General features: G+C 42.2%; 1 protein-coding gene across 1 annotated transcript; it reads right to left on the reverse strand.

Annotated features, from left to right (window-relative positions):
- Nucleotides 1-490: 490 nt before the first annotated feature.
- Nucleotides 491-21,498, reverse strand: LOC143983338 (inosine-uridine preferring nucleoside hydrolase-like). Its single transcript, XM_077482904.1, has 7 exons — nt 21,374-21,498; nt 21,227-21,290; nt 14,207-14,400; nt 13,101-13,280; nt 9,852-9,963; nt 8,309-8,445; nt 491-6,241 (listed from the first exon to the last, which is right to left on the reverse strand). The coding sequence occupies exons 3-7, from the start codon at nt 14,387-14,389 to the stop codon at nt 5,894-5,896; spliced, it is 960 nt and encodes a 319-aa protein (XP_077339030.1). The 5' UTR covers nt 14,390-14,400; nt 21,227-21,290; nt 21,374-21,498; the 3' UTR covers nt 491-5,893.
- Nucleotides 21,499-23,246: the final 1,748 nt, after the last annotated feature.

The following is a 23,246-nucleotide window of genomic DNA, read 5'->3' on the forward strand; positions in this document are numbered from 1 at the left end:
TGCCATCTCTTCAGAGAACCTGTGACGGTGACATCACCGGCTGCAGAAGCAGAGAATATCTATTAAACATTGCATGTTTAGGAGATATTCCTGGTACCTACAGGTATGCTTTATTATAAACCTACTTGTAGGTACAAGTGTACCAGCAGTGTTTACTACCACTTTAACCTCTACTAATCCAGCGCATTTTACAAAGTAGCTGAATTCCTGGAGTTCAGCTTTCAATTAACCCTAAAAATACTTTTTTTTTTACCAGGTTTGGAAAAAAGGCAAAAATGGCACTGCCAGAGTTAATGGACAAGAAAGAACATAACATGCATCTTAGTGCTAGTGAAATGATCCTAGTATGAAGTTTTTCACTTGATATTTGTGGACTTTTAGTTGTGTGGATGTACACGTATTGTATGTGTATAAATAAATACATTGGATACAGAAAAGGTTAAAAATGAAAAAAATGTCAACACAGGAAAGCATGCACTGAACAAACATACAGTATTAAACACTATGTTTTTTATTCAAAATAATTCTATTTGTGTAAACCACATTTTAGAAACAATAACTAGATGTAAACATCTTAAAAATGACCTTGAAATACAACTTCTGAAATTAGCAAGACAATATTAAGGTTTATGTAAAGCCCAAACTAGTTTCAGACAACCGTGACAAAACGCGTTAGTGAGCAGCGACCAGATGCGGAAGTGAGGCAGAGTCTCATTTAGGGTACCTGGAGGTGGTGGGACTTTTCAGTCTATCACATAGTTGGATGATACCCGAGGCCATTTCATTGCTATGCGCTAATTTGATTTTAAATGCTTCTGTGGCTTTATTTTTTTAAATAAATTTCATTTGTTTGGCCACTGTACCATTGGAAGCATTTTTTTCCTTCTCTCACATGTATATGGCCATTTAGAAATTCTGTGGAGATACATGGTGATGCTCACCACATGATCTGACAACTGAGATTTGAGACATGAGAGTTTGGCGAGTGCTTTTCTTTTGAGGAGGGATCACCTGTGCACGCGAGGTGGTGTGTGGACAAAGCAGTTTCAGACTGAACCACAAGTGACATAAACCACAGTTTATGTCACTTGTGATTATATTTTTGAGAACACTTATAGATCAGAGCGCCCTTTTGAAGTGGAACATTCTGCACTTTGACGTTGTATACGTTTACCTTTTACAGTGGCAGCAGCAAGATAATAATAGATTCATTTTATATGTATATATAAAATTTTATATGCACAATAATCTTGTGACTATCTTGTGGGATTGCATATATATAAAATTTAGAATTGTATTTTTACATACATTTTTTTATTGTTAAGGCTTTGATTAGATTCTTTACGGTACAAAGATTTGTTTGTATATTGTTTCAGATAGTGTAGGAATGGATCAGAACCCCTCTCAGGTTTTTAATGCCCTATATTTCATCAATGAGAAAATTCATCCCATCTATCCTGGTGACTATTGTCAAAGGTACAGAATGTAATGGGACATCTACATTTTTAAGTTGTCAGTGTCACTTAGAGTAGAGCTCCGGCGCCCCCACCAAAAAATTAAAAGACAGCAGCTACAAATACTGAAGCTGCTGACTTTTAAGATTAGGACACTTAGCTGTCCAGGGATCCCACAATGTCGGCGCTCTAGACGATTTTTCAATCGGCTCTCAGGTGCTGCCGCCGCCATTCCTTGTAAGGAAAACTGGCAGTAAAGCCTTGCAGCTTCACAGCCGATTCCCGACTGGGCATGCCCAAAGCTTGCTGAGCTTTCTAAATGGTCTTAGCTTTATGAGTGTGGCAGCGGAGGGGGGGAGGAAGCAAACAAGTGGGTGGAGCTTTGCTTTAATTAGGTGAGGGTCAATCTGCCAATGGGGCAACTAGTTCTGGTGGCAATTGTCTGAGGTGAATTCACCTCACTTTGGAGAGATGTCCTCTAAATTACTGATGCACCCGAGGTAGGAAGAGAAGAAAAATCTCCCCTATGGGACAGAGAAAGGGAAACAAAAAAATATAAAAGTTATAGGGAAAGGTTTCTATGGTAAAAATGTAAAATCATATTCCATATATTCAAATAATTTCTGGCCTATTTCTAATAATCTGAATAATCTTGAAATTCGTAAACTTACTTTGATATGATCTTCACTTATTTACTTCCTTGAAGGCTATGACACATATTCGCTATACCCTGTGCGTGAACACTGCTGTGCCACACATATCAGAGCCTGTCGAAAGAGGCTCCATTCACATTGCCATTCTGCCCGTTATCTAAAATCGCTCTACAATCGCATAACACATGTTTGGATGCCATTCAATGGCACCTAAATGTGGTGCCGTTTTGCTGTGATTATTTGCGATAAATTACATGGTGCACCATATTGTGTAGAGCTTGTCGACCAAAAAGGACCAGGAGCTTTTTTGGGGTGAAAAGCTCCATGCAATGTGGTTTACTGTGATTGCAACATGACAATTAGGGATGGCCTTGCGGTTCGCAGCGAATTTTGTGCGTTCGGGATTCGCCAAACCGGCGGACTTCTGCCACTGTTCACGCGGCGGACATATGAGTTTACATTGTGAAAGAACTTTCACCCATGATGACACATCCATCATGAGGTACAGGACAGCCAATTGAGACATTTCAGCACATTGCCAATTGGACATTCCCCCTACCTTATAAATAGACCTGATCTGGCGGCCATTTTACATTCTGTCTTTTGTCAGTGTAGAGAGAGGTTGCTGTGTGGAGCAGGGAGAGACTGTAGTGACACAAATCACTAGCTATTAGGTCCACAAAAGTCCTTTTAAGGACTGGTATAGGTGTACAGTATGTAGGGTTCTGGTGCACTGCTGCTGACTGATTCTGCAGCTGTCTTTTGTTAGTGTAAGGACAGGACGCTGTGTGGAGCAGGGACAGTCAGTTTAATCACTAGCTATTACTATTAGGTCCACAAAAGGTCCTTTTAAGGACTGGTATAGGTGTACAGTATATAGGGTTGTACACGTATAATATACTTTCTTTCAAATATAGAAAGCCTATTATACTTGACTGTTGACCGATTCTGCAGCTGTCTTTTATCAGTGTAGGGCCTGAGGGACAGTCTGCAAATCACTAGCTACTAGGTCCACAAAGGTCCTTTTACCGGTATAGGTTTACTATTTGGTGTGCAGTATATAGGGGTGTAATACACGTATAAAATACTTGCACATATAGAAAGCATAATATAGTGTATTTCCACTGTGCAGCATTGTGACTGCTGAGCGGTTCTGCAGCGATACTACAAAGAGTGACAAACGCAATAAAAAAAAAAAAAAAGTATTATAACTGGTGTGATAGACCAGTGGCCAGGCGTGGACTGGGACAAAAAATAGGCCCGGGCATTTTGCATTGAGCAGCCCATGACATATTAACCGGCCCCTTCCCCACTGTCCTCCCTGACAGATCCCCCGAGAGGGGGAGGGGGTGAGGTGGGACCAGAAAAGAGCATGGGGGGTTGGAGAGTACAGGGAAGAACCTTGAGACCATGGGGTGGGGTTTTAGGGAGCACGGGGGGAGGTGGCAGAGGAGCATGGGGGGGTTGGAGAGCACAGGGAAGAACCTTGAGAACATGGGGGGGTGGCAGAGAGCACGGGGGGGGGGGCAGCAGAGAGCACGGGGGCCTTGGAGAACATGGGGGGAGGTGGAGAGCATGGGGGGGTGGCGGAGAGCACGGGATGGCAGAGAGTATGGGTGCGGTGGAGAGCAGCAGAGAGAAGCAGGATAGGAGGAGGGCTGGGGGCGGCTGCATATAGAGGAATAATTCTCTCCATCTTCCTCCTGCAGTCTCAGAATGCTTATCCTCTCCCTCTCGCAGGCATTCCGCTACTGCAGGAGGAAGATGGAGAGAATTATTCTTCTATATTCTATATTCTTCTGTATATATTCTACTCACATTTTCACCAGCTCCAAGGTGTCTCATCTAGCTCCTCCCCCGGCGCCGATGGCTAAGCAGCCGAGGAGAGGCTGGATGAACGGCAGCAGCTCAAGCCCCTCAAGGACTTGCAGCCTGGCGGCCCCTGGCGGCCGTGGCCCACCGGGCAAGTGCCCGGTTTGCCCTATGGCCAATCCGGGCCTGCCAGTGGCCCCCAAAAACAACAAATTGAAGCAGGGTGTTATATACCTTCTTCCACATACATACTGCACTTCGAGAGACTTTTGTCACAGGGTCATTTAAAAAAAATGACAGGCAGAGGAAGAGGCAGGCCCTTCCGCAGGGGTGGTAGGGGTAGCACAGGAGCAACAGACTTGAGCCAAAGTGGCAAATTGCAGAAGATGCGTGCGATTACGGCAAAGGACGCACCAGACTTGGTTGAGTGGCTCACTCAGCATTACTCTTCTACACCCTCCTCATTCTCTCGATCTGCACCCTCTCCTTCACTCTCTGCTGTGTGCACCCCCAAAGACACTACCACCAACACCACCACCACCATATACCTTCCGCTTGAGTCACAGGAATTATTTTACGATACATATCAAGACATTTCCTATGCACAGCCATTCTTGGCATTGGATCAGGCAGAGGAGGTAGCAACTGCCGCTCAGCAGTCTGACGACAGTACCCAGATCAGCCCAAGGAGGAGGTTGGTCTCCGCTGTTGCTGCCTACTCAGAGATCTCCAATTATAGCGGTGGGGAAGGTGACGTCGATGATGACGTGTCTAGTGATGTCACGTGGGTGCCCACCAGAAAGGAAGAGGAGGGGAGTTCAGAGGGAGATATTGACCAACTCAAGCACAGGTTGGCACACTGGCACAGGACTGCGCTGCCCTGACTGTAGCACTGATCATCTCCTGCACCCCCTTCATAGCCTGCCCTGACCTTGCCTCTCCTCCATGGCCTTCATGCGCTCCTGAATTGTCAAAATTTCAGATAAAAAAAAAAAGAATGCTGGTCGTTGTCGATCCCAGATTCACTTAATACTTTTGTTATGTCAGTGTCCATGTGGTGGGACTATGTGTGCACAGCTAGTAAGTATTTTGTGGCTGAAAAGATTACCTGTAGGTTTTTAAGGTTCGCCTGCCGCCTGCTGCGAACTTTTCAGTTCGCAAACTTTTGGCCACGTTTGCGGTTCGCAAAACGTCCCCTCGGAAGTTCATCCATCACTAATGACAATCATGGCAAAACCGCACTGCATTTTGATGCCATTAAAAATGAATAGCACAAAAAGAAGCGCACTGTGTTTTTAGTGCCATTTGGAATTGCAGGCAGAATCACGACAATTCCGCCTCAGTCCCAAATCTCTAGATGTAAACATGGTCTTATACTGGATTGCCAAAAATAACTATTGTCTGTATTGACATTTCAATGCCAATTATAAAGTGAAAGAGTATGCTGTGACCAAAGAACTCCTTTAACCCATCCTTGTGTAAATCACAGCTTTTTATCAAAAATACAAAGTTTTAACAAAACATACGCTTTAAATATGAAAGGCTGGAGTATTTGCATGCGAGTTTAGAAATGGGCAATTTTTATTTCAAAGTACTTCAGTTGGTTTCTTAAGGAAGCAAGCTGACCACTTCCAGAATCAGGATTAGTGATTTCTCTAAGATATGGCCTTAGGAAAGCCCTACGTGGCTACTTGCATAATCTACACAAATACATGATATGTTTTCTGGTTTTATGTTCCTTGAACTCAGGGAATAAAGTCTGTATATCACAGCTGAATAAGCAATACCTTCTATATTAACTACTTTTGGCTTTCCCTCCTGAGTTAAATAGAACAGTGTTATTTTTAAGAATTAACTGATGGGGGCTCCCTGTTCTGGTGCAAACATTGGCATGATTATTGTGCTCTTGTGGTTAATAGCAGTAGAGAAGTGAAGTGATCACTTCCTCACTACAGTCTGGTACATTGAGGTAGGTTATTTCAACGCTTCCATTAAAAGACTTTTCAACTTCTCTGTGTCACATTTTGTCAGGATAAAAGCTTTATGTTTTTTTTGTAGTGTCTCCCGCAGATCCAACACCATCATCCCTCGAGTCAGTGCGCCACTGAGCTCTACGCTTACCGCACAGTGAATGACACTGGTAACAAAGCTTTCGTCTATGGCTGCTGCCATGGCATAAGAATCACATGGCACAAAACCTTCAGTCCATGCTTCCCCTGCTTTGCCAGTGCATCTTTCGGTGTATTTCTCAGAATGAGCTGAAATTTTCCTCATAAAGTCTGCCTTCTGAGTATCCTGGGCGAGCCACTCCTTGTAAAATGTCTAGGAAAAGACATATGGCATTACGGATTGGTAGTGGATTCCTGTTATGTACCAACATGAAAGACTGATATCCTGCTAAAGGTGACTAATAAGCAACAGCAGGAGCCTCATCCAACCATTCACAACACTTGACTAACAGAAGTATGAGCTTTTAGATATAATGGAGCTCTTCACTGTATGTCAGAACTAAAGCAAACCTGAGACTGTTGGAAATACTTTGAATGCTAGCAAGTTACTTTTAAGCCCTTGTACACACGGTCGGAGAATCCGTCGGAATGTGTCCTCGGATAATCCGACTGTGTGGTATGCATCGGACTGTTTCCGTCGGACCAAATTTTACAACATGTTGCAAATATTTTCCAACCAACTGGTCCAATAGGACATACTCCGATCATGTGTAGAGAATTTCGATCGGACAAAGTGCCACGCATGCTCAGATCAAATTCCTACATCAAAGCTATTGGCTACTAGCCTGAACGTAGTCCCATCGTAACGAAATTACGTCATCACGTTCTGAAAGATCGGATTTTTCGACAACTTTGTCCGACCGTGTGTATGCAACAGTTTCGGACAAGATCCGATGGACAGAATCCGACGGACAAAATCGACGGATTTGGTTGTCGAAATGTCCGACCGTGTGTACAAGGGCTAAGAATTTTTGTATAAATTAGCAGCTCTATTCTAACCATATGTAGAAATGCTTGGTGAACAATCAGAGATCTCTATCACAATTATGATCTCTGTAGAAGCTAAATGAGGTTTACTTACATGCATACAATATGTATAAAAAGCAACAATCAACATTCTAGCAATCAAAATGTGTACATCATATTGTCCCCAAGACACAAAAGAAAGTGAAATAATCAAAGTGAGATAAAAATCCCATCTTACACAGTTTTCACCAGTACAGGTATCCTCATTAGAAGATGCCTGGGACCACTTGCAAGAGGTGGTCCCAGACACAATTCTCTTATGGTCCAGTATGGTTTGCTCCAGTGTGAGTGCAAACTGTGCAAGAGTACCGTTCTCTCCATAGAGGACTGTGTACCGATTCAGGGATCTCTGGTCTGGTTTGTAGGAGTGTGTGCCCATACTACAAACAGCAGAAGGGGTGCTTGGGTCAGCAGCAGGATCATTAAGAACCAAAGAAGATATGGCCAGCATTAGTATTACCAGTCCCAGCCCATGGGATCACGTATCATGGTCCTGTTTGAGGCACCTAACAAAACTGTCTGCATAGTAATCAGATTCTTCCTTTCATATTCTGATCTGCCTTAGGAACCCTAAAAGAAGAAGCAGCTAAAAACCATAATCTTCCCTTACAGTCTACGATTCAAATCTTAAAGTATACTAAAAGGCAAAAAATTTCAATTTTGGATAGAGTGAAGTTGGGATTAGAATACCCACATTTTTGGTTGTTCACAGAACAGGAATAGTGGAGCTATATTCCCATGGGGACACTAGTTCTGATGACCCCTTGTGACAACCAGGGGTTCCCTAACTTTAGAGGGATATTCCCTCAATTCCTGTTTTGGTTATGGGACAGAACGTGAAGTCAAATCTCCTTAATGAGACCCAGATGGCAAAAATAAACATTAAAAATCAGCAGCTACAAATACTACAGCTGCTGACTTAATAAATCGGACACTTACCTGTCCAGGGATCCAGCGATGCAGGGGATCGAAGCCCTGCTCGTCTCCCCCCTCCGTTTGGCGGAGCTGGCATTGCAACTGTGGGCGCCCGACTGTGGCTTCACAGCCGGGCACCCACTGCGCATGCGTCGCGATTAACCGCTAAATAATCTGGGACTTGTCATGTGTCCCAGAGGATTGACAAGAGGAGGGGGCAGAGCTGAGCCCTTCCTGCGCCGAGGGGAAGTGATGTCAAGAGCCCAAGCACTGAAAGAGGCGGACTACGAGGGACCTAGCAACAGCCATTTAGAGATGAGTAAAAAGAAAAGAAAAAAAAAAAATTCACAATGTTTTTCTTTTAGGCACATTCATGATTTTTTTTTGGGTGGAACACCATTTACTAATCGGTCGCAGGCCACAAAGTATTTCATCTTACCCAAGGTAGCATGTTCTTGAAAGTGAACTCCCAGGTGGAAATGTGCGTTGGACAATCAAAGCCATTTAGAACCGCATATGCAGCTTCTGGATCACATAAAAAGTTGAATTCGCCACAAGCTGTAAAGTTTCCTCTAGCTAAGAATTGAAATTAAAATGAATTAAATAAGAAAGAATTTGTTTAAGAAAGCAGGACTCACAACCCAAAATATACTTTAACTGATAATTGCCTAAAGCACAGCCAACTTAATTTTAAACAGAATGACAGTAAAATGCTTACGACAATTGCTCTCTTTTTGAAACAAAGCTTAAACGTCACCTCCATAGGAGTTTGCACTTAAAGATGTGAGAGTGTCAGCATGTGTAGAACGCACTCAGTTTAAGTTATATACACATCTGGCACACTCTGCTTTCCCCCATGTAATAGTTATGATCAAAAATAGATATGTTTGAATTCCAGTCTGGGTGACAGCCAGAGCCCCCTTCATAGATAGCCACCCAGAGACAGGAAGTAATATTTGCAAGATTACCAAGTGACAAAGGAAAAAATAAATAAAAAAAAATAAAAACTAATGTAGACACAGGGGGTTATTTACGAAAGGCAAAACCACTTTGCACTGCAAGTGCAGTCGCTCTAAATCTAAGGGTTAGATCTGAAATGAGGTGAAGCTCTGCTGATTTTATCATCCAATCATGTGCAAGCTAAAATGCTGTTTTTTTATTTTCCTTGTGTCCCCCTCGGATCTACAGTGACTTTACTTCCAAGTGCACTTTCAGTGCAAAGTGGATTTGCCTTTAGTAAATAACCCCCATAGTATCCAAAAACTAGGAAGTTGCAATATATATTTTTTATTTTTGGTTTAGATATTCTTTAATCTGATTTTATTATATTTGTTATAATTGCATAAAAGCTTTGTTTTACAATGAAACATGTTTTTGTTGTACAAGAGCCTCCACAATGTCAAGTATTCTGGGTTTAAATTAAAAGGATACGTTTGTAACATGTTACACCCATATTCAGGATGTAACCTGTTACAGATGCACTGGCCCCCACACCCATTTTTATGACAGAGAGAGTGTATATATATATATATATATATATATATATATATATATATATATATATATATATATATATATATATATATATATATATATATATATATATATATATATATATAATATATTTTTTTTTTTAAAGTGGGTGCTGGCTTCACCCCAGCATTCTTCATCATGTAAAATAAAAAAAATAAAAATGTAAACAATTACATGGCCCCCCTCATAATATCCACAGTAGGTGTGTAGACCCAGAAACTCGGGTGAGCAGATTTTATCAATAACATTTCTAAACAATAAAGATAAAGGTTAGTATGGGGTGGGTGGACCATCAATGGAATTAATCAATTTCTGTAGAATGATCTCTGTTTAAAGAATAATACACACCAGAGGCCAAGGAACTTTTTGATGCCAAAATTAAATGACTAATATGTTTACTATAGGAGTTGGTTTATGTGGCTTATTCAAAATAAACATCATATACTTACACTCCATGTTACCTCCCATAATGAAAAGGCTTTTGATCTTTTGTGGGAAAGTTGGATCCATATTTAAAGCTAAAGCCAGGTTTGTCAATGGACCAGTTGCAACAAGAGTGACCTAAATTTAAAAATATGTATGATGAAATACATAGCAGAAGGACATCCGTTTTTTTCTATAGATAAGGATTTACTCTGAATATTCTTTCAAATACGTGGAATAAACACTGTCCATTGATTGGACTAACCCAAAGATACAAATTAACAAGCAAATTGCTTGGTGGTTAATAGTTCTGTGAACCACAAAGACACTGTTGGATAATCCTGTGGATGTCCAATTACTATGCTAATACACGCAGACTGGGGTTTTTGCGATTAAAACATGTCATGCATTACAGCTTAATTAACTCTTACCTAGTTTATCAATTCTCACAGAATCAGCGACACAATGGGATTGATGTACTAAGGGCAAATCCACTTTACACTAAAAGTGCACTTGTAAGTTCAGTCACTGTAGATCTGAGGGGAAGCTCTGAAATGAGGTGAAGCTCTGCTGATATTATCCAATCATGTGCAAGCAAAAATGCTGTTTTTTTTTCCCTTGCATATCCCCCTCAGATCTACAATGACTGCACTTCTAAGTGCACTTGTAGTGCAAAGTGGATTTGCAATTTAATATCCCTACAAACTAATGCATAAAATGCATGCTCTACATAAAAGGACGGACAAATGAATGTTGAGCAATATGAAGGTAAACCTTTAGTGTTGTCAAAAAAAATAGCAACTAAAGCAATGGTTGGCAGGTTTTTGACTATACAGGTATGATTTTGCAATTATGGTGCCTGTAATCCAAAAGAAGCCTTATGCTGGCCATACACTAAAAAAAAAAAGCGTCTGAAATTCGGTCATTTCGACAGTTTGTTCGTTTTCGGCCAGGTATGGGCACAAAATCAAACGTTGGGAAGTTTTTAAGCCAAAAAAACGAAGGACGAATTTGGAAATATTCTGCCGAACAAACGATAAATTGAAAGGTTAATGTGTTTCCTGTCTGGACGGTTTGCACTAGGTATATGTAAAGAAACAAATTAATGTCTGTCCACTGAGCAATTTATCATTCATTACACGATGGCACTACCGTTTTCTCTCACGCCCGGATTTTATTTTATTTATTTATTTTTTTTTTTTTTCGAAAATGGGTTCAGCCGTATAGTGTTTGGTCAGCACTAGTTTATAATGTATGGCCACAGCAAAGGATTGCTTTAACCACTTGCCTACCACCGCATACACACATACGTCGACAGAATGTCACAGGCAGGCAAATGGGCGGACCTGTACGTCCCTTTGAATTTGCCGCCTATCGGGTGCGCCACGGGATCGTGCCCGCGGGTCCCGCAAACTCAATGTTCGCCGGCGGCCTGCGATTGTGGTGAGGAGAGGCAGAACGGGGAGATGCCTATGTGAACAAGGCATTTTCCTGTTCTGCCTAGCAACATGACAGGGTTTTATTGCTCCCCGTTTTCGGGAGCAGTGATATCAGTCATGTTGTATTGAGCCCATACCCCCACAGATAGAATCACTCCCTAGGACACACGTAACCCCTTGTTCGCTCCCTAGTGTTTAACTTATTCCCTGCCATTGTAGCTCTGATCGCTGTATAAATAACAATGGTCGAAAAAAAAAAAAGTGTCCCCCATAATGTAGGAGTCCAAAAATAAATAAAATCGCAGATCATCGCCATTACTAGTAGAAAAAAAAATAGTAATAAAAATGCCATAAATCTATCCACTATTTTGTAGACGCTATAACTTTTGCGCAAGCCAATCAATATACAGTTATTGCAATTTTTTTTACCAAAAATATGTAGAAGAATACATATCGGCCTAAACTGTGTAAGAAATTCATTTTTTATATATTTTTTGGGGATATTTATGATAGCAAAAAGTAAAAATTATTGCTTTTTTTTTTTTTCAAAGCTGTCGCTCTTTTTTTGTTTATAGCGTAAAAAATAAAAACTGCAGAGGTGATCAAATACCACCCAAAAGAAAGCTCTATTTTTGTGGGGAAAAAAAAAAAAAAAAAAAAAAGGATGTCAATTTTGTTTGGGTACGTCGACGCACGATCGCGCAATTGTCACCTAAGTGGCGCAGTACAGAATCGCAAAAAATATTCTGGTCAGGAAGGGGGTAAATCCTTCCAGGGCTGAAGTGGTTACGGACCTTTAAATTAAATGCAAATAAGGCTTTAAACACTATGATTTCCAGGTATGACAGATTTGCCCTAGTCCAATTGTATGATTGTATGTGTAGAATTGTATTTGTTTTTCAGTAAAGGAATGTTTTTTTCTTTTGAATATCTCACAAATAAAATTATTACCGCTATAGAATTAGGTATGTTTATAAACGGCATTTGTTGCGAAACCTGCTAACTTAGCAGTTCTTTACATTCCTTTAACATGTTTCCAAGCAATTTACATTACCCTATGATGGCAAAAGTACTCCAATTTTTCAGAGTAAGAAAGAATCTGAACTCTGCAAAAAAGGTCCACTGACTCTACAGCTGAGAATAAAGCTAGAATAATTCCAAAGGTTTGACAAAACATGAAATAATCATGCTTCCTCTTTGATGAGGAAAGGCAACAAGGACATTGACTGCTCCTGAAAGCTGGGCAGCACTGATGTGTATTTGAAAATGTTGCACTGAATTGGAATACCCTTTAAATAGGATCTTCATCCTAGAGAGAAAAGAAAATACTGCAGCTACTGACTTTTATGAAAAGGACACCAATCCGTTTAGAGATCCAGTAAGTGCTCAACCAGACCAGTTCTTTGCTGGCTTTCACGCCCTCAGTGCTAGCATGTTTACTGTGGGACTCCTTCCAACTTCCCAGCCGGCTTTCCACTGTGGATGTGCGAGGCACACTGCACTTTGTGAATGGTTCCACAGCATTCCGGGACCTGTGACATGTCCCACAAGGCTGCAAAAAAAGGGGGTGAACGTCTGCCAAGATCGCCTAGGCGATTTGAGTGGAAGTTGGAATGGGTACCTATCAAAACTAGGTACATTCTCCCCCAAAAAGATGTGCCAAATGTAGTAGAGGAATGAGGAGAGGACACAAAGCTGAATTTCCCCTTTAGGGTTGAAGTTCACCTTTAAAGTAAAACAAAACCTTTTTATTTAAATGCGCCTCTTTAGGAGGAGAAGGGAACTATAGGTTCACCCAAGCAAAGTTATAAACCTACAGTACAGAACAGGTCTCACCTGCCCAGGGTGTTCATTGGCTATCCTCAGCATTGCAAGAACTGCATTCTCTTTGTTCAAGGCTTCGCGACCAGGGAACGCAAGATCTGATACGTTACCCAAGCCATCTACTCCATGATATTCGCTAGCATAGATATTTTTTCCAAGTAGCGGTCTGCTTGCTCCACCATAAACAGGAATCTAATATGCAAAAAAAAAAAAAAAAAAAAAAATTCACTTATTAGATGAAAGTCAATTCAATAAATGTGAAATATATACTTGTTGTAAAATAGATAACTAGGATTATTGTTTTCTGTGCCTGTCCTGCTTTAGAATGAACATGTCAACTGAAAATATGTGATGTGGGTAATATACACACACAATATATAAAAAAAAAAAAAAAAAAAAAAAAAAACACACACACATTTACATACATAGACACACACTTAATTTTTTAATTTATAGTTTTTCTGTGGATTTGGCAAGCTCCTAGAGCTCAGGTCCACACTAGACATAGGGACTAGACATATGTCTGACACAAAACTAAACTCAGATGTACATAGGCAGGATGTGTTGGAGTGCTAATAAGAATGAATGACACTAAAGTGCTCCAACGCACCTACAGCATGTTTTCGCACACTGACATAACACAAAAGTCTGAACTGGGCCTAATGCTGTGTAAGGGCCTGGAATCTAGCAGTTTTAGCAAGTCCACAGAAAGCAGCTGGGGGTTCACAAACAGATTTGCAGGGACTCCAAGAAGCTTACATTCTGACACTATTGTTAGCTTAATTACCTGAAATATCTACTAAAGTAAAAAAATAAAAATAAATAAATAATACACTTATAACTATTAGATGCAGAGGGAGAAGGGGCACACCCAGATTCTGATAGTTTTTAAAAAAAAAATTATTATTAACCCAACTGCTGTCAAAGGCACAGTTTCCATAAACCAATCATTTTCACCAAAATATGTATTTTTACTAAAATTAGCATGAGACAGAGAGAGAAAAAAAAAAAATGAAAAAGGAGTGAACAATGAGGAAACGTTACTGAAAGCATAGCATCTTTTATAAACATAACTTTAGACAGTACTTAAATGTAGATATCTGAAATCCACAGTCTACCTCAAGTCTATTGCAGCATTTCAGAACACACAGGACATTCCTGCAGACATTTTCCAAGGTAGAGTTTCCATGACAGCAGGTTATACCCAAGATTTTGACATCAGGAGCTGCCAGAGCCAACATAAGTGCTTGGGCATCATCCACCCCACAATCCACATCCACCAGCAGTAACTTCTTAGACATGGTGTGTAATTCTGAAAAAAACAAAAGCAGTCCTGAGTTGAACTGGAGAGGTTACCTTCCCAGGTTTCAGGTCAGAGAGGGTGAAAAAACCATGAGCATGTAGAGAAAAGTACAAGATAAACTCTCCCAAAACCAATATGTTGTGTCAGATCATTTAAATGAATAACGCAGTAAAGCACGTCCTGCTCGCGAGTCACATATCTAGTTATTGTGAAACACACCTCTGATTTTCCTGTACTCTTTCTAACCTTTGCTTTAGATAAAAAATGAAAACTAGGTTTGATTAAATTGTTAGGATAGCTACAGGTCACATCATTTAGGAATAAAAGATGTTAATGCACTAGCATTTTTTTTCATTCTAATGTCCACTACATTGTGCTGACAGCAGACTTGTGTAGTTCACATTACATCATCATGGGAGTATTTTTTTTTGTTTGTTCACACCTTCTGAAAAAAACTGAAGAGTGGCGACCACACTCAATTTTTTGAATTTCTGAATGTTTCCACATGGAACTCACTGATATAGGTATTCTGAGCCTGTAGGACCTCATGTACACAAGCATACAGTGTGCAGAGCCTGTGTAATGCCTTCCCCAGCACCTGCTGCATATACCCTCATGGGTGCTGATGCGTGCTCCAAACACAGATAGTTTGCCATGTGAAGGCGCTTTACAGAACAGTACAACTGCCTCTTCCCATCTATGCACTCACACCCACGGATGGCACATTGGGAGCTGCAATGGGGGGGGGGGGGGGGGAAACACATCCAAGAGGCGCTGGGACTGATATGAGTTTAATCATATGACATTTGTTCTTTACAAGTTTAAATTAGTATTTTTAGCTAGAAAATTATTTAGAAACCCCAAACATTATATTAAAAAAAAATTATATATATATATATATATATATATATATATATATATATATATATATATATAAAATTTTAGCAGAGACCCTAGAGCAGGGATATGCAATTAGTGGACCTCCAGCTGTTGCAGAACTAGGAGTCCCATGAGGCATAGCAAGACTGACAGCCACAAGCATAACACCCAGAGGCAGAGGCATGATGGGACTTTTCATTTTTCCAACAGCTGGAGGTCCGCTAATTGCATATCCCTGCCCTAGGGAATAAAATGGCGGTTGTTGCAATATTTTATGTCACACTGTATTTGCACAGTGGTGTTTCAAGCAAAATTCTTTTTGGAAAAAATACACTTTCATTAATCAAAAAAACAAAACAAAAAAAATCTGTAAAGTTAGCCCATTTTTATTGTATAATGTGAAAGATGATGTTACATTGAGTAAATACATACAGAACATGTCGTGCTTCAAAACTGCACTTGCTCATGGAATGGCGAAAGACTACGTAAAAATCTCCATAGGCAATGCTTTAAATTTTTTTTACAGATTACCTGTTTAGAATTAGAGGAGGTCTAGTGCTTGCATTATTGCTCTTGCTCTAATGATTGCAGCGATAACTCACATGTGTGGTTTGAACACCGTTTACATATGTGGGCACGACTTAGATATGCGTTTACTTCTGGGACAGGGCGCTTAACCTTTTTTTTTTTTCTTATTTAATTAACTTTTTATTTTTACACTGTTCCATAATAATAATAATAATAATAATAATAATAATATTATTATTAATAATAATACCACATTTTTTTCCTATTACAAGGAATGTAAAAGGAAGAAAAATCCAGTCCTCCAGGGGCATAGAGGGGAATGGGGGCTATCTTGCCCTCAATCGACTTCCTGCCCATCGCTCCACAGGATCGGAACGTTTTTGCCACTACAGACTGCTCTGGTAAGCGGGGAACACAACTGGGAAGCGGTGGCACCTCTCCCGTAAAAGTGATCCCGCAGCAAATCCGTGACCCCTTTTATGTGAAAGAGGATTGCCCACTGTTTAAAAATACCAGTGCTATGGCAGCTAGCTGCTGCCATAACCACGGTATATAAACGTCAAACTAATGATTAGATAGATAGGACGGACACTGTCACTAGGCAGAACGGGGAGATTCTTATTTACATTAGCATCTCCCCGTTCTTCCTCTCCACAAGGCGATCATGGGTATCCCTGTGGACATAGAGTCAGCGGGACCCGCTATCGGACTCACGGAGCTCGCGGCGGCGCCAAGCCTCACAAGATCACATACAATAACGTGATTTCGTGCAGCGGAGCCGGCCTGCCGCAGTAAAACTGCAGCGGCTGGTCCGCAAGCGTTTAAAGCACGACATGTTCGGTATCTATTTACTTGCCGTAACATTATCTTTCACATTATACAAAAAAAATTGGGCTAACTTTACGTTTTTTTTTTTTTTTGATTCATGAAAGTGTAATAATTGTGTTGGAAAGACCCTTGCGCAAATACAGTGTGACATAAATTATTTCAAAATGTTGTGTGTGCGTGTGTACACATACATCATTTTTGGGGGTTCTACGTATTTTTCTACCAAAAATACTCATTTAAAATGTGTAAACAAAATGTTTCAGAAAAGGCCTATTCAGCAAGTTGTTATTTATGTAAAACCTTTTTTCCAAACAGAAAAGATCCTTTCTCATCTCCTTTTCACAAAAAAATACAAAAAAACATTAGCAGACACAAACACAGCATACCTTACAAAATTTCTGCCGGGACTCCGCGTTTTTTTTTTTTTAAAAGCCAGCAGCTACAAATACTGCAGCTGCTGACTTTTAAAATAGTGACACTTACCTGTCGGCACCTGAAGCCGATCTCTAGATCGTCTCTCGGGTCCTGCCGCCGCCATCTTGGGTATGGGAATCAGGAAATAGAGCCTTTCGGCTTCATTTCCCGGTTCCCTACTGCGCATGCGCGAGTTGTGCTGCGCAATAAGGACGGTCCCCGCTGCCTCTGGGATCTGTGTGTTTCCCAGCAGGCAGCGGGGCACTTGCGGAAAGGGGCGGGCACTTGCGGAAAGGGGCGTAATCTACGCCCCTTTCCGCAGAGAGCTATCCCGGAAGTGGGTGCAGATACCTGTACTGTACAGGTATCTGCACCCCCCTCCCCCCTGAAAGGTGCCAATTGTGGCGCCGGAGGGGGGGAGGGTTCCGATGAGCGGAAGGTCCACTTTAGGGTGGACCTCCGCTTTAATCTAAAATACAGAACTAAATTGAGTCAAGAGATATTTTTTTTTAATGTAGTTGGAGCTGTGTGCATGCAGTCTATGTTATGCTATGGGGATGCAGCAACTGTGTGAACACAGCCGCAAGTCCTAGTTTAAAGAGGGATTCCGCCAAAAAAAAAAAAAATATTAAAAGCCAGCAGCTATAAATGCTGCAGCTGCTGACTTAATAAATGGACACTCACCTGTCCCGGGTTCCAGCGATGCCGGCAGCCGAGGCCGATTGACCGCTCGGGCCTCGGCTGCTGCCGCCGCCATTCTAGGTGAGGGAATCAGGAAGTGAAGTGAATCGGCTTCACTTCCCGGTTCCCTACTGCGCATGCGCGAGCCGCGCCGCGCAATAGGAAATCTCCGCGCTGTCACTGGGACCCGTGTGTGTCCCAGCAGACAGCGCGGCAGGGCAGGAAATGGCGTAGACTCCCGTGGGAGTCTATGCCCGGAAGTGGGTGAAAATACCTGTCTTTGACAGGTATCTCCACCCCCCTCCTCCCTGAAAGGTGTCAATTGTGACACCGGAGGGGGGGGGGGGGGTTCCGATCAGCGGAAGTTCCACTTTAGGGTGGAGTCCCGCTTTAACAAGCGTGTGGATGCATGTTGTGACAAGAAGCCAGGAAAAACGATGGGTTGTGTCTAGGATGTGGGATATTTGTCCCAGATGAATGCTGTATACAAACCGTTTTTCTTGTTGTGCTTTGTAGCGAGTAGGGTCGCCACCTCATCCCTTTAAAACCAAACACATATTAATTACATAGGTCCTGGGGCTAATTTAATGCACATCATTTATTTACCACCTTAAAGCGGGAGTCCACCGGGACTCCGCGTTTTTTTTTTTAAAAGCCAGCAGCTACAAATACTGCAGCTGCTGACTTTTAAAATAGTGACACTTACCTGTCCAGCGCGCCCGCGATGTCGGCACCCGAAGCCGATCGCTAGGTCGTCTGTCGGGTCCTGCCGCCGCCATCTTGGGTATGGGAATCAGGAAATGGAGCCTTTCGGCTTCATTTCCCGGTTCCCTACTGCGCATGCGCGAATTGCGCTGCGCAATAAGGACGCTCCCCGCTGCCTCTGGGAGCTGTGCGTTTCCCAGCAGGCAGCGGGGCACTTGCGGGAAGGGGCGGGCACTTGCGGAAAGGGGCGTAAGTTACGCCCCTTTTCGCAGAGAGCTGTCCCGGAAGTGGGTGCAGTTACCTGGATTATCCAGGTATCTGCACCCCCCTCCCCCCTGAAAGGTGCCGATTGTGGCACCGGAGGGGGGGGGAGGGTTCCGATGAGCGGAAGGTCCACTTTAGGGTGGACCTCCGCTTTAATCAGCCACAGAACCTGTGTAATTATTATGTGTTGAGGATTAAAGGGATGAGGTGGCAGCCCTAGTAGTGAGCCTGTTTGGCTCACTGAGGGGTTAAAGAGGAAGTAAACCCTCTCTGTAAAAAACACACACAGACACACATACACACACACACACACACACACAACCCTGCAGGACAAAAGGCATAATGAGCTAGTATGCAAAGCAGAAAGGCAACAGCAATTTAAATACCCACGTATTACAACATGCAGAATACCATCTCTGAATGCACAACACATCAAACCTCGAAGTAGATGGGCTACAGCAGCATAAGATCACACCAGGTGCCTCTCCTATCAGGTAAGAACAGGAAACTAAGGCTACAATTCCCACAGGCTCACGAAAATTGGACAACAGAAGATTGGAAAAACGTTGCCTGGTCTGAGGAGTCTCGATTTCAGCTGCAACATTCAGATGGTAGGGTCAGAATTTGGCATAAACAACATGAAAGCATGGAGCCATCCTGCCTCGTATTAATGGCTCAGGCTGGTGTAATGGTGTGGGGGATATTTTATTGGCACACTTTGGGCCCCTTAGTACCATTTGAGCGTAGTTTAAATGCCTTGGCCTACCTGAGTATTGTTGCTGATCATGTCCATCGCTTTATGACTACAGTGAACCCATCTTCTGATTCCAGCAGGATAATGCATTTGAACATAACAATGAGTTCACTGTACTTCAATGGCCTCCACCTTCACCAGATCTCCATCCAATAGAGCACATTTGGGATGTGGTGGAACAGGAGATTCGCATCATGGATGTGCAGCAACTGTGTGATGCTATCATATCAATATGAACCAAAAATCTCTGAGGAATGTTTCTAACACCTTATCGAATATATACTATGAAGAAATAAAGGGGCTGTAAACCCATCATATGCATGAAGGTAAAAAAAAAAAAAAGTTCTGTAGTGCAGCAGCCCCCCAGTTTTATACACCCATTTGTTCCCTCAGTGGAGACACGCTCTACCTCTCTGCCAGTTGTCTCCGCCCTTGATTGGCTAGATTGATAGTAGCACAGCCATTGGCTCCCACTGCTGTCAATCAAATCCATTTTTTTTTTTTTTTAAAAGCCTGGGGCGTGCAAAACACACTAAAAGGATGCGGGTGCCGGGGCCGAGTCGTGCATTGTGTGTGAATGTACACAGAAGCATTAGGCCCCTTTCACACTAACGTCCCGTTCAGGCCCGCCTGTCAGTTTTTCAGGCGGACCTGAACGGGTGCTCCATAGAGCTCTATGGAGCGTCGGATGTCAGCGGTGACATGTCCGCTGACATCCGACCCGCTCCGATCCGAAAAAGTGTGACGGAGGAAAAAGCTATTTTTCCATCCGTCTGCGGATCGGATCGGATGACGACGGGCACTGCGGTCCGTCGTCATCCGATCTCCCATAGGGGAGAGCGGCGCTGTGACAGGTCCGTCCCTGCACAGTGTGCGGAGACAGACCTGTCATCTCCCTGCTCAGCGGGGATCGGCGGAGTGATCCCCGCTGAGCAAACGGACATCCACGGGGCGGATCAGAACTGATCCGCCCCGTGTGAAAGGACCCTTACTCAGGAGTGCACCTGCACGGGTGTCCACCTTAGGAGAGAGCTTCTCCAATATGGGCACTCGATGCGGGGGGAGGAGCTACCAGCTCCACTGGGGACCCCAGAAATCGAGGATCGGGGCCACTCTGTGCAAAAGGAACTGCATAGTGGGAGGTAAGTATGACATGTATGTTAAAAAAAAAAAAAAAAAAAGTGTGTATATATATATATATATATATATATATATATATATCCCTTTAAGGCAGTTCTGAAGCAAAAGGGGGGTCCAACCCTGTACTAGCAAGGTGTACCTAAAAGTGGCCAGTGAGTTTATATAATAATTCACAGGGAAAAAAAAAAAAAAAAAAAAATAAGTATTTGATCCCCTGCTGATTTTGATTGTTTGCCCACTGGCAAAGAAATGATCAGTCCTATCATTTTAATAAATAGCAGTTAAAATGCAAATCAATTTATAACTTTTTTGATATGTGTTTTTTCTGGATAATTGTGTTGTTATATACACACACACACACACACACACACACACACACACCAAAAAAAGTTATAAATTGATTTGCATTTTAACTGAAAAAATATTATTAAATTTTATATTATACACACACACACAAAGAAATGACTGAAGTCTCTATGTACAGTTGGTTGTTAGTGGGTGCTATCAGTAATCAGTAGGGGTGACTGATAGGCTCAGCACTGGTCCCCCCCCCCCCCCCCCATGTAAACATATTACATAACATTGTAGGACCCAGTACAAAGAAGAGAATGATGCCAGGCACTGCTCACAAGTCACACTCACCAAACACTTCACAGGAATCTCCGCTGACTACACAACTTCTGTCACCACCCCGGGAAAGTGTAACCTGGAGACACAGAGGATATCATAAGAACATACAGCACGGCACTGTGTTCCGCATGTGACCACCACTCTGTTCTACACACCTACCTGAACCGTCCCGCCGCACCTACACCTCTATACAATAGTCCTTCACATTAACTCGCCCCCAAATTTTATTGGCTTAACGAGAACCAACGCGCTGTCAATCACAAGGCATTTATTCTGCCCGCCCCCTGGCTGCGATTGGGCTGACGGGAAACCAGCTTGCTGTCAATCACCGAATCCTTTTTTTCTTTTTTTTGCCCGCCCCCAGCTGTGATAGGCTTATTGAGAATTAGCGCGCTGTAAGTCACAAGTTATTTGTTGGCTTGCATGATGAGGTTGTAGAAGGCTGCGGGGGGGGGGGGGGAGAAATTAGTACAAGTAACGTGAGCTGGGAAAAGTTGCAAGTCTTTCTTAGGATGTAAGCCTGTAGATCTGCCCATTTCCATGTACCCAGCACACGCATTTCCACATGTATGTATATATATATATATATATATATATATATATATATATATATATATATATATATATGGGCTCTGACACTTGTTTACGAGTTAAAATCCGTATTGTTTTGCTAGAAATGTACTTAAAAGTTCTAAGTAATATTATAGCAAAAATAATGATTTTAACTTGTAAACAACAAATGTCAATAAAAGGCTTAGGCATGAGGGGGTTAGAACCCCCAAGCATTATATATACATATTAGGGCTGTTACTGATTCAAGTTTTTGCATTCAATTAATACATTTTTTTTTTTAAATCAATTAATTGACTAATTTTGATTAATTATAACGCACATACAGATCCAACTACTTTTAGCTGATCTAACTCTGCATTAGTCAGAGGTAAATGTTGTATACAATCACCCGACACTAGTTCGTTTCCACAATCCATGACTTAACTTCACAGTTCACACAAATACGTTTTAAATTCAAACTGTAGCACTGACGTAAGTATTTTTTTCCGCAGTAGCGTGACAATGCCTCCACCTCGGGTCTAACTAAACACTCTCACCCCCCTGTGCAAACAGGTGGTCATGCAAGCGGGTATCAAAAGGGTTAACGCGGACCATAAACTTCTCTCACATCTCATTAGATCTCAGCAAGGATGCCAGGTCATGGGTAGAAAGAAAAGATCTAAGTGCTCACCGCTTAAAGAGGAAGTAAAGGCTATTTTTTTTTTTTTAATGCAACCTGCAAGGCAAAGGCATAATGAGCTAGTATGCATAGCATACTAGCTCATTATGAATAACTTACCTGAGAATGAAGCACCCAAAGCGGTCCTCCTCCTTTATCTTCGCCGCTGCCATGTATCCCAGAGTGACTTCCGGGTCTCGCTGCTCCGGCACTGTGATTTGCCGGAGCCGTAATGACGTCACTCCCGCGCATGCGCACGGGAGCCGTCACGAGCGGCATATCGCCGTGATCTGCGGCATGCTCAGTGCGCCTGCGCACCGTTGTCTATGGCGCATGCGCCGTAGACAGCGGTGCCTGTCTTTTTGTAAATATCTCCTAAACCGTGTAGGTTTAGGAGATATTTCTTGGACCTACAGGTAAGCCTTAATCTAGGCTTACCTGTAGGTCAAAGTGGTTTGTAAGGGTTTACAACCACTTTAAGTATAAGATTTTTGTGTTCAAACGCAAACTATTCAAATAAAGATGATAAAAACACAGCATGTAAAGCTGACAATCGTGTTAGTTCCGTAGGGCAGCAGCGGGTGACATCATGCGTAGCTCCTCCCCTGTACACGTTACATTCAATCAGACCTTGCCTTCGTTAGCCGACGGAGGCACTTGGGGAAGGGGGGAGGAGTCCGGTGACATCGATATCCGTGATGTCAATGGAACTCCCTGAAGACCCGAAAGCTGACAGAGAGGTGAGTACTGATCAAAAGAATTTTGATCTATCAAAAAAATTAACAATTAATCGAGGAGTTA

This window comes from Lithobates pipiens, unplaced genomic scaffold (assembly GCF_037356315.1).
Source record: "Lithobates pipiens isolate NorthernLeopardFrog02 unplaced genomic scaffold, aLitPip1_a1.2 Scaffold_16, whole genome shotgun sequence".
In the NCBI taxonomy this organism is placed as follows: domain Eukaryota; kingdom Metazoa; phylum Chordata; class Amphibia; order Anura; family Ranidae; genus Lithobates; species Lithobates pipiens.